Genomic DNA, 16,519 nt, shown 5'->3' on the forward strand with positions numbered 1-16,519 from the left:
GGGGGGAAGGGGTGTGAATTTTGAAATACATTGTGGAGAAAATCAACAAAAGGCCCAATGTGGGTTTACTTCTAAGACTAACTCAAAAAAAAAGATTGCCCATAGTAAGTGTGTATAGAGTACAGGCCTCTTTGCTCTCAGAAATATAGCTGTCATTCACACAATCCATGCTTTTTTCCCCACAGACATACCATATTTGCAAGCAATACTTCATCCTTACAAATCACACAGTTGGCCAACTCTACTACCAGGCAGGACCGCTTTAGTGGCCTCCATTTCTTTAATCCAGTGCCTGTAATGAAGCTTGTAGAGGTAAGTGTCTTACAGTACTCTAAAAAAAATTATAGTGTTACAGAATGTATCCCAGCATGCAGCCCTTTTGGCCAGGATACATTATCTCTAAGGATAAGAAGGTGAGGCAGATGATGGACTAGTTAGTTAGGAAATTAGGACTAGTTAGGAAATTTTCCTTGATCTCTAACTATTAAGATTCTAAGGTTGATTGGTCTCTATGCTGAAACTGCAGGTACACATTTTGACTATGATGATGGTTTTAGCCACATGGGAGGCTATCTGATAAGAACTGTACAGAGACTACCCATGCTTGCTGAAGCAGGAGAAATAAATGCAGACAACTGGAAGAGAAATGTTGTTAACCACAAGCCTGGTTTGGATGGAAATTAACATTATAGAGGTGAAGGGCTTCGTAATCTTGTCAGTCCCCTAAAGCATCAACTCCCCTTTTGGAGAGCTTCAGAATGTCCTAACCCAATTCTTAGGATTCTTTACAGGCTATGCTTTTGCAATGATCCAGGTGAATTGTCTGTAGATTTTGAAATAGTTCTGATGCCAAGTTTAGGTTTTTTTCTCAATTTCATAATGTGTGAAATATGGCTTTAAAATAATGTAATTGACCTTCATGTAAGGACATGTATATATGCCTGGTTTGATACAACGTGAATTTGCATTGCTGTTCAGAGTAGAATCTTGTAGGAGAGTGTACAAGAGCATGTGAAAAATGATTGTTGCATTGTAATGAAACTGATTGTCGTCTTTCTCCCTTTCCAACAACAAATAACAACCAAGTGATAAGTAATTTTTTTTTACCTGTGATGCATACACAGTAGGAATAGGGATAAGCCAGGAATTCCCTTCTGAAATGATCTGTCCATCTGAATTTTCCAAAAACAACATTCTTCAAATATACAAACAGAGTTTCTCTATACCAGTGATTCTTCACCACAGTGTCGTTGTGGCCAGCCCTTGTGACAGGAGGTACGCAATTGCTTCTCTTCCTACTGGGCAACCTCATATCCCACAGGCAAGTGGCACCCACCCATAACCACTCCCTGCTCTCTGGCAGCCCTTACGCTCCCAGCAGTGTGCTCTACCACTTACATACCCAAGGAGCTGGATATGAGGTCGGAGGACACACTTTTTGGCCTGGCTTGTGCCCCCCCATTTCTCCCATGCTCCCAGGGCCATCAAATAGTGGGTGCCATTTTCAAATTGCTACAGCCATGTTTAATTTCAAGTTTATTGTTTTCAAATTTGCTCCTTACTTCCACCTGTTGAGGGAGAGCAGGGACTGACAGTAAGGGGACAGGGAAGGGTCTGTCAGGGGAAAAGTTGAGGGGAAGCAGAGATCAAAGAGCTATGTGACCCCCCCAGATTTATTTTCCCTGCTGTAGCAGTGGGAAGGGAAAAAATTCAGGGCAAACATCCAATAATTAGATTCTGTACCTGGAAAATTATAACAAATATATACATTATCCATATATAGAATCTAATTGGGGGGAGGGAGGTCATTTTGTATTTAAGTAAATATGGTAGTCGAAAGGTGTGCATATTTTGATCAAAGACCCTGTAAGGAAGCCTTGCTTTATTCAAAAGTGTCTTGGATTCTTTATTGTCCAGACAGAGATGATGATCTTGTCATTTTTAAAGATTTCTTTTTCCTTAAATGACTGCATATGGTCAACTTCATTTAGTGTCCCTACCTCAGATGAACAAAAGCCTGAGACAAGCCTATTGCAGTTCTAACACAGAAATCTACTTGAATTGCCGGATCTGCCATTTTAGAACTGAAGATTATTTGGGAAAGAAAAGGAGGGAACTGAGAACAGAATTTCTGGATAAATGACACTGTATCTGGAGAGCACATATTTGTGCCACTGCAGTAGGTGTTAGCACTAAACTAAAATTACTTAGGCCTCTTTTTATATTCTGCAGTATGACGTGCATTTTGACCCCTTCTCACTAATAAGCCTTTAGGGATAAGCGGTTGGAATTCTGGACATGCTGTACCAAGTCAGGGGTTACAACTACACTCTGAAGAGACTTGTGATGCTGAGTAAAATCTGTTACAAATCCCCTTTAAGACTGCTCAGAGGGACTAGTTTCTGTGTAGTCTGTGCAAAAACTTTCTGCTGAATCTCTTATCTGCCTAAGTCTCCAATGCTCTCTTCCTCGTAAGAGAAGAGCCAAAGGTTGGGGAATATAGCCTTTGACAATGTGAAATACTTCAAGCTTTAGACTTCAAAGTCATGAGAGGTAAAAACAAATTTGACCTGCCCTGAAATGGCTACAATTTCATCTGAAAGTCCCAGACACTTTAGATCTAACTTCAAAACAGACGTTTTGCCATTTTACTGCTTAGAAACGATTTTTCATGTGCTTGGTTCTTACTGTATCTTTTTGTTGGCCTCACCGTTAGTCGTCTCTGTTTAAGAGACAGGGTTCCACTGCCATGGCATGTCATGATGATGTAATTTAGTCTTCACAGCTTCTGTAGAAATTCTCAAGTTATGGCATTGGGAGCTCAAGCTAATCCACAGGTTTTGTTTGCAGAGTTATGTTAGTTATTATTTTTGGTGCTGGGACACTAAGTTTTAAGCAAACAAATACCATACTGAATTCAAGGTGCATTGAAGTCTTCAGAAAAATCCATGTTTTCCATATGGAGAAGACCAAACTGCCAAAGAAAATAATTTGGGGCCTTTTTTACTCTCATGCTTCTAAAGAGGTCATAAAGTTTTGGAAAATGGAAATTACTAAATTAGGATGCTTTTTACAATGCAAGTGTTGATATAATACAGTATCTGGGTCTGTCCTCCTGTTTACACTCGCTACAGAAACCGGGTTACACCCTTTCTATCCAGAGCTATGTATAAATGTGGTTCTCAAATGTTGTCAGCATGTTTCCCAAGATAGCATGGGCTGTGATTTCTGAGGGTTTTTACTTTGCAATAGAATTGTAAAGGGATGGGCTGTATGCTTTAAGCCAGGTGAGCGACTAACTCTCACCAGAACATTTTGATTTCAAGATGTGGAGTGTGCTTTAAATTAGGATTTCGTGTTTATTCCATGTATCACTAATTAGTTTAGTGTGACTGTTCTTGGCAACATAGCAATTAGTGAGATTTCCAGAGAACATCCTGAATTGTCAGTCTAATCACTGGTACAGCAGGAGGTGACAGAATCTGACGTTCTAGCTGAATATGTTGGTTCTTTTGTTAGATTGTCAAGACACCAATGACCAGCCAAAAGACTTTTGAGTCACTTGTGGATTTCACCAAAGCACTGGGAAAGACTGCGGTATCTTGCAAGGCAAGTAGATCCAGCAGGAGGAGTGGTGTGCAATGATCAGAAGAGTTCAAGTGTGCTCACTATGAAAACTCTTCATTATTCAGGTCGTGTGTTTTCACATAAACTTACAGCATATGAACACAGGGAGAATTTCCTGCTCTGCTTCTGGCCCAGATTGTGCTTTCCCATGAAACAGTCCTATTGAAGGGAACATTTTGCTTTATTAAAAAAGAAATCAGTGGAAGATAGAGAGGCTCCAAATCTGTCATATTCTCCTTTGAATGGAATGGCTTTGGCTGTCTTTTGGAAAATGGCAAACTAAGTGCAGGTCAGAGATTATCATTTGCTGCCACAATCCACTCCAGTACTAGTCTCTCCAAAGGAGCAGAAAGCCCTTCGTATGGAATCCAGGCTTCCTTTCTTCTAAACCTTGAGGCACAACCAGGCTGTGTGCTGTGTTGCAGTTTGGTTCTCTTCTACAGGAGTAAGACCAGTATTAGTCGTCATTGCTTCTTGCCACAGATTTTGTCCCTTGCCTCTAGGACAGTGCTTCCCAAAGTGTTCCTCAGTGTGACCCCATTTATGACCCCCTTTCCTCAGCATAGCCCCTCATTCCCAACCCACAGCACCGCACAACCCCATGTGCCCCTCACTCCCCACCCACAGCCCCCTGGCCCTGCCAGTGCCCCCCCTGCCCCAACCCAGCAGCACCCAAAGCTGTTGGCGGGAGAGAGTGGCTGTTGCAGTCAGAGCAGAGTGCAGAGCCCAGTGCCCACCCCCCAACCCTGCCCAATCCCCTCCCCTGCGGGCAGCACAGCCGGAGCAGAGCCTGGGAAGGGGGTGGAGATGCAGTACCGCCTGCTGCAGGCTTGGGGCTCCCTGCCCTGCTGCCATCCCCCCACCCAGGGACTCTACAACCCAGTGGCCAGGACCTGGCAAAGGAGGGAGGGAGCACTACGCTGTGCAACCATGGTTGCCAAGCTGAGGTTACCCCTGCTCACCCACCACAGCGTGGGCACAACTCTGCGCTGCTGCAGCTGCTCCCGTGCCTCACCTTGGTGGCCATGGTGGTGCAGCACTCCCTTCCACAGTGGGTCCCACCCGCTGGGCTGCAGTGGCGGCTCCTGCCTGGAGTTGGTCTGGCCCAGCTGTACCCCACTGTGGGTGCAGAAATAGAGGGCATATTTATTGTGAGCCCATCTGCTGATGTTGTGACCCTGTTTGGGGTTGTGACCCACAGTTTGGGAACTGCTGCTATAGAGCACTTCTGGGGGCCAGGAGGTTGGGGGTAATCATTGTCTTGTAGTTAATGGTAGTCAGGCTTTCAGGACTTCATATGCTATTTCCATCTGTACCGCAGAATCGCTTTGCAGTCGTGGCATGTTTTAAAATCTGTTTCAGTTTTCCACTCTCAAGTGTGGATAATCCTTGCTGAATATGCCTTCTCTATCTACATTGTTTATAAAACACTTTGTGTTCCATGGACAAAGACCTCTGGAAGTATGACCTTAGGCCAGTTGCTTCACCCCTCTATGATTTAATTTTCCTCAGCCACAAAATCAGATTGTAGTACAATACAGTATAGTTGTCAGTCTAGCCAGAGATATATATAGCTGCAGCAAACAGCTGCATGGGGCTGTGCAAATGTACCAGTTGTTTGCTGTGGCTCTTATTTCAAAGGGCACCACTTCTCCGATTAATTGTGCAGACTGTGGCTGTGCTCCAGCTGATTGGCGAAGCAGCACCCTTTGAAGGAAAAGCTGTAGCAGGCATCTGAGTAGTTTATTCTTAATTCAGCAACCCACCACAAACTAAGCAGGTTGCAAGCCACCTAGACATCAAAAATCCAGGTTCTACTGTGTTCACTACTCTTTGGAAAACGCTTTGAGTTCTGCAGAGTACTATCAGATTAGATAGGTGTGGTATTAAATATAACTTTGTGAGAATGGTGGCAGCATATTTAAGCCTAGGATTTGTAGTACTCCATATTTTTTCTATGTTCTCTTTCTTATCAGTATTCCTGATCTTGTGTCTGCATTTTTGATTATTATAGAAGCTTACATTAAAGCAAGATCATTATTGCATAGGAGTTAACTAGCTTCTGGTGCCTTCCTCATCCCAGATTGCCATCATATGCTTGTGGCATTGGTGTTCACTGTTGAAGTGATTATGCTGTCCTAGAAATTTGAATAAATAGCAAGAGCAGGCACGTCTCTAGTAAGAAATATAATAGGAAGAATTTCTCTTCCTAAAAACCCCCAAATTAGTATTGGCAGAATTTTTCTAAATGGTAGATATTTTCTAAGAAGCAAAATTGCATTGTTTAAGATGACTGAAGGGCTGGGGTGAGGCAGCTTTATGTTCGTCAGTCATGCCTGCTCGCTGCTCCACATTTCACAAAAACAGTGGAGTAAATCACACAGGGAGAAAAAGGGCCGTCCAGAACAAAGTGAAACTTGCATCTCTATTCTGTTAAATTTGCAGTACAATTTTGCTGGTACAGATGACTTATTTAGAATTTTTCTGTCTCTCCTCCTATTTTACAGCTCTGCTTTTCTAAGCAGACTGTTTTTATTTACATATGGACTTTTATGCAGGCCATTTTTCTATCTATTATTCAGCTCAAGCTGCGTCAGCTTCCTTCTCAGACCTGAATAAGGGCACCTTGTGCCCAAAAACCTATGTGAATCTCTCCCAACTATGTAGTTGCTCCAACAAAGGATATTACTCACAAAAATCCTTGCCTGTCTTTCTTAGATCTCTATTTTTCTTACAGGATACTCCTGGATTTATTGTAAACCGTCTCCTTGTGCCATACCTGATGGAAGCAGTCCGGCTTTATGAGAGAGGTATTTGTCAGTGGCATTTACTTCATCTAGTTGAAATGTTACTCTGCTAGACGTGCTGGGATTCTTACAGGCCTTTGCTTTCTTAAGTATTGGTGTAGTGATAAAAAGGGGCTTGGGATCATGTCAAGTATTAGCCAATAAATGCAGCTGAAAGGACTTCCTATCCTCATTTCTAAAGGCTAAGTGATCTTTGATGCCAAGTTATCAATTCTAATTGCTTGTAGCACTTTTGGAGTTCAGGATGTGCTGAAGGTGTAGAAGTGATGGGGAGAGGTTATTGGGCTAGAAACCCTTCCAGCTGCTTTTCTACCCCATCCCCTAGCCTTGGTGCTTTGGGAACTTCTGTGGTAGGGCTGGTCGTTTTGTAACTGGATTCGGGGGGTAAGAGGAAAAATTTATTTCCAGAGTCAGACCCAGTTAACTTTAAAAACATAAATTGATTTTTCTTCTTTCTTTTTTAAGAGAAAAAAGCTAGCAATGTGTATGGATAAATTGCAAGTTAGTGAGGGTAATTGTTCTTATTTCTGGCATTCTGTTCATAGCTTCATGTTATTAAAAATATCGTTTCAAATGTTTTGTTTTTGAAAGCACCATTTCCTCACAGATGAAAGCACTCCATTATCAGGATTGCAGCAAATATGCTTTAAATATTAAAAATCCCCTTTTATAGTTTATGGAAGTGATGGTTTGATCTGCAGGAAGCATTTAAATCAACACTACTTGTTTATCCATCAACAAATGTACCTAATTACATCTCAAAGGGAGAATAGAGCAAATTAAAGTGACTTGAAAGGCAGAGGATTGGGTGAGGGGGGACTTTTTCTTCTGCTAAAATATCACAATTTGGAATACAGTATGTGGGTGTTCTTGTGTGTTAAGGAGATGCCATTCTTAAATGATATATATATATATACACACACATACACTTCAGGAGACAGATATTTTAGATTTAAAGAGAAAAAATGACACACAAGGTATATTAAAATCTGCTCTGCTTTGTTAAAGCAGCAGTATTTTGATTTCAGCTCTCTTCTGTTTGGCCTTTTTTTAATTGAAGATTACAAATTGCCTAGGCTCGCTAACATTTATTAATGGATTTTAGTTGTTTTAAAAGTCAGTTTAAGAAGTTGGTTGACATCATGCCATCATTTGATTCAGATTTTCTGTAGCCGCATATTAAATATTTAATCATATCATAACCTTTGTGGTGATCCTCAGCTTAGTGGAGAATCTAGGGTGTGTTCCTGACTATATTAAGCATGAAAAGGGTCAATCCTTGTATTCCTAAATCATTTAGAGTACTCATTGATTTAAAGACCCTGACCCATTTCTAGTTTTGCATAGGATTAATTCCACTAATGAGACAATGTAAACAATTATTTAAATAGGTGCTTTATTATGAACATTTTAGGTGGCAGTCTTTGTACTGAAAAACCAAGAACTCCGGTAAATTAGGCTGGCTCATGTAGAAGTCTGTCGGTAGCCTAATGCTATGGCACAGTAGCGTTTTAGCATGTTTTTTTCCCTGCATGCTACTGTGCCATAGTATTAGGCTACTGCACAGTTAGTGTCTTGTGTAGACCCGCCCACTGTTACCCTTCTAATCATAGTACTAATTTATTTAGTTCATTCATAGGACAGGGAGTACTCCTGCAGTTATGAACCTTACATTGTTGTATGTGGTCAAGTAGTAAAATGACTAAGAGAACAAAGGAAATGAGCATGCTAATCTATGTAGAAGTAATTTCATCAGCTTCAGCCATTTCCTTTTATGTTCAGTCGAGAGAATGGAATTTGGGTTGAAATTAAGCAGCTGCCAAAATTTCACTTTCTCTTTGTGAAACCTACAGGTTAGTCTTACCCTATTTCAGAAGTCAGACACTAATCCCAAACTTTTCAACTTGATTATTACAGAGCATTGTACAGTTGGAATGAATGAGTAAGAACAAAACCTACAGGCTGCAGAGCACTCCAAATTCCCATCAGCCTCAGTGGGAGTATAGGGCACATTGCATTTCACAAGATCAGGACCTTTATGTTTTGTTCCCATTGAATTCAGGCAGAGTCCTTGTTGGCTATCCCAATGGACATTATTATTGTTGTTGGCCCACTTATTCTCATAGTTTCATAGTTGTTAGGGTTGGAAGGGACCTCAATAGATCATCAAGTCCGACCCCCTGCCCTGGGCAGCAAAGAGAGCACTGGGGTCATATAACCCAAGCCAGGTGCTTGTCCAGTCTCCTCTTAAAAGACCCCCAAGGTAGGGAAGAGCACCACCTCCCTTGGAAGCCCATTCCAGATTCTGGCAACCCTTACCATAAAGAAGTTCTTTCTGATGTCTAACCTAAATCTGCTCTCTGTCAGTTTGTGGCTGTTGCTCCTGGTTATTCCAGAGTGTTTCCTATTTCTTGCTGCCCCCCACCCCGATTCATTTGTAAATGGCCACAAGATCCCGTCTCAGCCTTTTCTTGCAGAGGCTGAAGAGATCCAGGTCCCTCAATCTCTCCTCATAAGGCCTTACCTGCAGGCCCCTAACCATATGAGTGGTCTTCCTGTGGACCCTCTCACAGTTATCCACATCCCTCTTGAAGTGTGGTGCCCAGAACTGGATGCAGTACTCCAACTGTGGCCTGACCAATGCTCCATAGAGGGGAAGTATCACTTCCCTGGACCTGTTCATGATGCACCTGCTAATGCATGACAGAGTGTGGTTAGCTTTACTGATTACTTAATCACATATTCATCTTGGAGTCAACTGTGACTCAGATCCCTTTCTGCAGCTGTGCTGTTGAGGTCATCCCCTAGCCTATAGGTGTGTTGGTGATTCCTTCTCCCTAGATGTATCACTTTGCACTTGTCTTTGTTGAACTGCATCCTATTCTTTTCTGCCCACTTTTCCAACCTGTCCAGGTTTGCCTGGATTCAATCCCTTCCACTAGTGTGTTAACTTTACCCCATCATTTTGTGTCGTCTGTGAATTTGGACAGAGTGCTCTACACGCCCTTATCTAAATCGCTGATGAAGACCTTGAATAGCACAGGTCCAAGGACCAAGCCTTGGGGGACCCCACTGCCCACATCTTTCCAGGTTGATACTAACCTGTCCACCACCACACTTGGTGCAACCCTTAACCAATTTGCCACCCACCTGACCGTGTAATCATCTATATCACAGCTGCTCAGTTTGTTTGAGAATAGGATGAGATATCATATCGAAGGCCTTCATAAAATCTAAGTAGATGATATCTGCTTCAGCTTCTGCATCTAAGCATTTTGTGACCCGGTCATAAAAAGAAACGAGGTTAATCAGGCAGGATCTACCTGCTATGAACCTGTGATGCTTGCCCTTCAGCATTATTTTTCCTGCTGGGCTCTCACAAATGTGATCCTTGATAACTTTTTCAAAGGTTTTCCCAAGGATAGAGGTGAGACTAATTGGTCTATAATTACCCAGAAACTCCTTCCTCCCCTTCTTGAAAATAGGGACCACATTGGCCCTTTTCCAGTCCTCTGGGACCTGAACTGAGCACCATGAGTTCTGTTCTGCTTTCCTCTTTTGACACCACATGAGGTATTTTTCTTGGATTCACACTATAAAGCTATATATCAAATGCCTCATGTCTCGCAACCTTGGCATTTTAATTAACATACTTTCTTTTAAAAAAGCCCCAAATGCATACAATAATAGCAGAACAAGCTTGGGGTTTTCTTTTGGATTTTTTTTGTTTGCATGCTTGCTTGCTTTTATAAAACCTTCTCTGAACAGATTTTGCTCAGTTATTTGTAACTTGTTTGCAAGACTGAGCAATTTATTAAAAGGATTATCTGACATGCTTTTCTGTGATAGCAGGGGACTGAATTCACTGGCCCACAATGTCTCTTTGTATCCTATATTAATAAATGAACTTTAACTGTGTGTTCCACTTACCTCATGCAACTGGGAAAAGAAGTTTGCTGTCAGACACCCCTTCTCTTCTCATTACAATCATAGAGCTGGAAGGGACCTCAGGTGGTCATCTCAGGAGGGCTGGACCCAATGATTTCATGAGGTCCCTTCCAGCCCTGAACTTCTGTTAATCTAGTTCAACCCCCTGCTCAAAGCAGGACCATCCCCAACTAGATCATCCCAGCCAAGCTTTGTCTAGCCAGGCCTTAAAAAACCTCCAAGGATGGAGATTCCACACTCTCTTTGGGTAACCTGTTCCAGTGTTTTACTACCCTCCTAGTGGAAAATTGTTCCTAATATCTAACCTAAACTTCCCTTGCTGCAACTTGAGACCGTTGCTCCTTGTTCTGTTATCTGCCACCACTGACAACAGGCTAGCTCCATCCTCTTTCGAACTCCCCTTCAGACTGCAATAATTCTCCCTGGTCTTAACTTTAAAATTCTCCTGGCTGAGAGGCTGAATTGTCCTTTTTCCTTACCTGTAATCTTGAATAGATTAAGTTACCTATGTTCGACCCTCTGCTTTTTTTGCCATGACTGCCACTGCCTCTTGTCTTGCCAGCTTACTCTGGCGGATGTAATCTTTTGTATCACAGCCCTCCCTCCATCTGCAGCACAGTAGCCTCTATTGAAACAGGTAATGCAACAGAGAAAGTCAGTAAAAATGAGAAATGGACCCACAGACTGCTGTGGGAAAGGCTTAGCTTTGTACTCTTTATTTTATAGTCACCTGTCTGAGCCTGCTCTGCTTACTGAGTCTCCATATTTTAGCATGTGACCTCCCATGGATCTGTGAATTTTAATTGGCTCCTGGAATTTTCTCATAGGTCTAATGTGTGGGTCCATGAATTTGGCCTCAATCTGTCCTTGAGAATGGTTAGGATGATAGTCAGTGCTATTTTCTATACCATTCAGTATTTACAAGCTTATTTCTGCTGATAACCGCACAAGTACAGTATTGAAGTGAGCATACAGCAAATCCATTATGAACCCCTGTTTTCGTGGATGTAGTACGTGCAAAGACTTCTGTGAAGAGCTGCACAGCATGAAATAGCACTGTGTTAATTATTTATAAGTGATGGCAAGTAGATGCAGAATCTTCTCTGTTCATCAAACTGTCAATCTTTTTTCTAGGCGATGCATCAAAGGAAGATATCGATACTGCTATGAAACTTGGGGCTGGCTATCCCATGGGTCCATTTGAACTGCTGGACTATGTTGGGTTGGATACCAGTAAATACATTATAGATGGTACTGCATATGTTTTTCTTCTTTCATACCTAAATTGTAAGTGGATGTGGGCACCCGAGTCTGACTCAAGTTATTTTAAGATGAGCTTAAGTGACTTTGTCATTTAAGGATTAAGGAAAAAAAACCCTGAAAGTCCTGGTTGATCAGTCAGCTTCAGGAACAACACACCTCAGTGTTTTCAAAGTCAGGTATGTAAGATACAGGGAAGGAGTTTGCCAAGTGGCTGCTTTTAGGCTCCCTTTTGGTGTATTGGTTTCCTGTAGCAGTGGCCACCAGTGGTGCAGCAGCATTGCTATCAAGTTGCTAATGTTGCCAAGGCTCAGGCTTTGAGTAGATTTTCATGACTTAGTACAGTTACCTGAGCCCTAGTAATTAGTGTCACTTCTACCATGGCAGTAGCTGCACAATTATAGATCATTGCTGGCATAAAGGTACTGAATTTCTAGTGGCGATCAGGCCACAATGTGTTCTTGAGTTGACAGAAACAGGAAAAGAAGATGATCTGTTAAACTGGTTCCTTTCCTCCATCAAGAACACAAGGAGAAATAGTGTCTCTTACTATTAAACTCCTCCCAAACTTCTGGTTTTCTTGTGCTTTACTAAAATTTCCTTGGAGAATGGTATACGTACATATGAAGTGAAATAAGAAATCTTCTGGCCCAAGCAGTCAGAGAAGCCTTGCCAAATGGTTTGTATGTGTTATTTGGAAGAGAGAAACCCACCTCCTTAGAATGGATACAGTAACTGCAACTCGTGTCAGGTACCAATTAGGGAAATGGATTGCACTCTACATAAAAGAAAGTCAGTAGCTCTTGAGGGCTAAAGTGACCAGAAAATGGTGGTGGCAGTTCTTGAAGTAAATGAAAAGTATAAAGCGGGTATGAGGTTCAAAGAGAGATGTGACAGGAATTGCAGCGTGGCAGGGACCTACGTGTTCTGAATGCAGGTTTGTATTAACTGGAGGCAGTCATACAAGGGAACTTGCACATTTACTGTGAAACTGAGTGTGTCCTCTTCATTTGAAGGTGAGCACCATCCTAGTAGGGAGGTGAAAAGATTGGGGAGGGGAAAAATAATGAAACCTTAAAAGGGGTCAAAATCCTTAGTTTACACACATCCTGGTACCATATAAGGGAAACAGAGGTGACCTTTGCGGTCCGTCTCAAATTAGACTCTTTGTCAAGGTGATCTCTGTGGGATCTGGAAGGTTATATACCTTGTCTTCAGCTTTTGGGTAGCAGGGGCTTAGATAAGGAATATCTTTCATGACACCTGCTCTCAAGTACATGGCAGATTTCTAGGACAGAGGAGCCTTTCCTTTCTCTTTTGTTGATATATATTTGAATACTGAGTTAGTCCTGGACTTGTCTTTTCTCATCAGAAATAGGGGGCTGCATTAATGGAAGGAGAAATAAATAATGATAAATTGTCTGAGGACAAGAATTTAAATGGCTTGGACATGTTCATTTGATGTTTTGAAAGGGTCTGCCTCAGATTAAACTTCCTTTCAGAAAGTAGACTCCAGTGAATTGCCTTGCCTCTAGTCGAAACTTTGGTTCAAGGTTAAGTGCTCTAATTGCGACTGTTGCTTTCACTCTTGCCTTTCTCATCCCCGTGTATTAACTACTTTGTGTTATGAAGACTCCTTGGTGTTTCAACTGTTTAGGGAGCACTGGGTAAACACCTTCGGTGTTGTGTATAATACACTGTGGGCGTGTTTACACTGTGCCATACAGCGACATTGCTACGATGTTGTGCTATAGTATTTCTTTTTGGAAGTACTAAAGCGCAGCGCAATATGGGTAGTTATTGCACTGTGCACATGTAGATTTTGCCGCTATGGTGATGTAGCAGCACACTATACCCGGGGAGTGTGCCACTATGACGACATAGCTGGCGAGCACATGTAGACACATGATTGCTATGTTGCTGTAGCACACCGTATGGCAACATAACACGCCGCTACTTCACCATCGGCTGCCATGTAAACACGCCCTGTGTAACTAATTGCTGGGGTTGGCCCTAGTTGATCTCTGCTCCATGGAAGGAGTACGTTGTACCCCTGACATTCTGTCAAACCATATTTTGCAAATAATAAGAAACACCCCTAATCTTCATCCATCCTCTCTCCCACTAGGGTGGTATATGTCAGAGCCAGACAATCCTCTTTTTGCTCCCAGCCCACTGCTGAACAAACTGGTAGAGGAGAAGAAGCTGGGTAAGAAGACTGGAGAAGGATTTTACAAATACAAATGAACTCCAATGGATGGGAAGTGTCACGCCGTCCATATAAGCATGTGCCACTTGCAGTTCCCATCTTGTGTGTGGATGCTGTTTGATCAAGCCTTTCCTAGGACGGCATGGGTTGTTCTGTGCACTTAGATAATAATCTGTCTCTGAATTGAGTGATTGTTCTAGTTAACAGTTTCTGTACTGAGAGCTGAATTAGTCTCTATTAATTTTTCCTGTAATTTGGAAAGCTTTACACATATAGTGCCTTCATGTAGATGTTGATCTTTCAGAAGCAAGATGTTTTACTTCTTTTGCAGACAAAATGACAGTGGAATTCATGTATTTGAACAGTTTGTTATATTAACGGGGTAAAAAAAACACATTTTCATGAAAATAAAGTTGTTATTAATTCTGTATGGAATGCACTGGCTTTCAGTTGATATACTTGGTTTTAGTCCACAGAGTGGCAGTATTTTTGCAGTTTAGAAGATGAATAGGGTGAAATGCAATGGCTCGTTCTGTTCTGACACTTCTAAATGATAGTGCCGTTCTTAGTAAGGTACACTTGCACTGTGAGCAGATTTATTTTTATGACTTTCCTGTTTCTAAGCAATAATTTTGAAATGGTTTTTACCCTTGGGTGGTTTGGGTTTTTGTTTTTTGTTTTGTTTTTTTTTGTTTGTTTTTTGTTTGTAGCTTATTTGGAATAAAGCTGTGTTTAAAGTAATATTAATGATTTGTATTGCAGTAGTGCCTAGGGTTCCAATCCTAGATCAAGGGCATCATTGTACAAAATGCTGTACAAACATGTAACTGAGCGTGTTCCTGCCCTGAAGAATTTGGAAAGCGCATGGACTTGTTTTAACTAGCTAGAGTAGGACATTTATGAAGATCTTGCTGGACTTCCATAACCTAGTTTTATTTGCTGGCATTTTGGAAGAGAAATGTGGTCATTTTTAGTCACTCTTCTTGTGCCACAGTACTACAGTTTTCCTCTGCAGAGCAACTCATGCTTGAGGCAAGGTATTTGCTGTAATGGGTCCTTGGCTTGCAGCTTTGTTTCCCCTGGGCTTATCAGAGTTTGGATTTGTTAATATTTTGAATATGCTGCAAAGCCCACCTTTCTTCAGACTGTTGTGAAACAGGTAGGCTGAGGGCCGGAGCACTAAGTTCATTAGCATCCCTTTTGTTTTGTACGTGTCCAGTCTATAGGGTAAATGCTTACAGCTACATTTTAATTCTTTCCACACAAGAACTAAGCCTCTCTGCTTCCTCTCCTCAGATAAGAAAACTGAGGTTGGCAGATTTAAGGGTTTTTTCCCCTGGGGAGATGCAGGAAACTTTAAAGCCAGGAATAGAAATCACTGACTTCACAAGGGGCTAGGATTTCATTCTGAATCACCTCGCTACTTGTCATTTCCCTTAAAAAGAACAGCATCAGACTAAACCAATACTAATGAAAATAAACTTTTCTACCTGTGTCTTTGCTGATGACACATTACATTGTCAAAATTGGAAGAATTTTTTAAATACAGTTTACTTGCTCTTTCAGCTTGGTGCTCAAAGTAAAGGAATCAGGTTCCCTTTAAGGATCTCAGTGCTGCAGTGTTTGAATTGCAAATGCTGGAGAGGGAGAGAGCTTCAAAACAACTGTTTCCATTAGTAATTAAAAATGGGAACGCTTATACTGCTCTTGTGTTCTATGAAAGCTTATTTTTTTACAAAATCAACAGTTGGGCCAGATTTGCATTGATGGTGTCTCCTTTAATCAGAAGATCGTCTTTCCTTTTAATTTCAAAAGACTTATGTTTAAAGCACTGCATGAGCTATTTAATAATGAATTTAGCCATATTTTTTTTTTTACCAGTAAATGCAATATTTTGAGAAAACAAACTTTTCTCTAAAATGGTATTTTCTTTTTCAGCAGTTCTAACAGGTACTGTATGTGCACATATGTGCCTAAAATGTACACATGAAACCTGAAAGTGGCATTTGCATGTTCAGCTTGCTTATTTCTGAAACGTTTTTTCCTCTAAGTGAATAAGACATGTAGAGGTGGTTGCCTTGTGAGAGTGGATGGTTTGTGTCCCATAAGGCCTAGGACTACCGTACTAGGCAGAACGAAATAAATGAAAGAATAGGCGTAACTTGTAATCTGGGGGCCTAAAATGAGCTCTTAACCCCAAATTGAGGCACTGAAATAGAAAGTAATGCTGAACGCTTACAAGTCCAGAGAAGCAGCTAGTGCTCAGCACCCCTAAAAATCCAGCTCTTTTTATCTGTGCGCCCTAAATACCCAGGCTTGAGAACATGCACCAACAGCCATCAATGCAAAATAAGTCTTTTTTTTTTTTAATACACTTTTGAGGTTGTGCCCCTAAAGGAAAGGCTGTTTGTGGGTTTTCTGTAATAAGGGCAAAACTAGCAGCTTGGAATTTATTTGGCATACTGTTTCAGCCCTCTTAAGGTGCTTTCATCACCAGTGTGAAGAGCTTGAAGGCCACCAGGTAGCAGAGTAAATCGACATGAGTCAACAATGTGGGACATGGTTTGAACTTGTCCACAAGGGCATTTGCTGTCATTGTGAAGGCCCCCTTGGTATAGGTTTCAGACACAGTGACCCTGTCCAGATCAAAGTGGTTGAGAAGCTTGGA

General features: G+C 41.6%; 1 protein-coding gene across 1 annotated transcript in view; it reads left to right on the forward strand.

Annotated features, from left to right (window-relative positions):
* HADH (hydroxyacyl-CoA dehydrogenase) overlaps positions 1 to 14,286 on the forward strand; it is a 33,600-nt gene extending 19,314 nt beyond the window's left edge. The window contains exons 4-8 of the mRNA XM_019521820.1: positions 186 to 312; positions 3,520 to 3,609; positions 6,365 to 6,437; positions 11,517 to 11,633; positions 13,771 to 14,286. Of these exons, the coding sequence (XP_019377365.1) occupies positions 186 to 312; positions 3,520 to 3,609; positions 6,365 to 6,437; positions 11,517 to 11,633; positions 13,771 to 13,889 (526 nt within the window). The 3' untranslated portion in view covers positions 13,890 to 14,286. The remainder of the gene's footprint in view (positions 1 to 185; positions 313 to 3,519; positions 3,610 to 6,364; positions 6,438 to 11,516; positions 11,634 to 13,770) is intronic.
* The last annotated feature ends 2,233 nt before the right edge of the window (positions 14,287 to 16,519 follow it).

This window comes from Gavialis gangeticus, unplaced genomic scaffold (genome assembly GCF_001723915.1).
Source record: "Gavialis gangeticus isolate Ggan-Ray unplaced genomic scaffold, GavGan_comp1, whole genome shotgun sequence".
In the NCBI taxonomy this organism is placed as follows: Eukaryota; Metazoa; Chordata; order Crocodylia; family Gavialidae; genus Gavialis; species Gavialis gangeticus.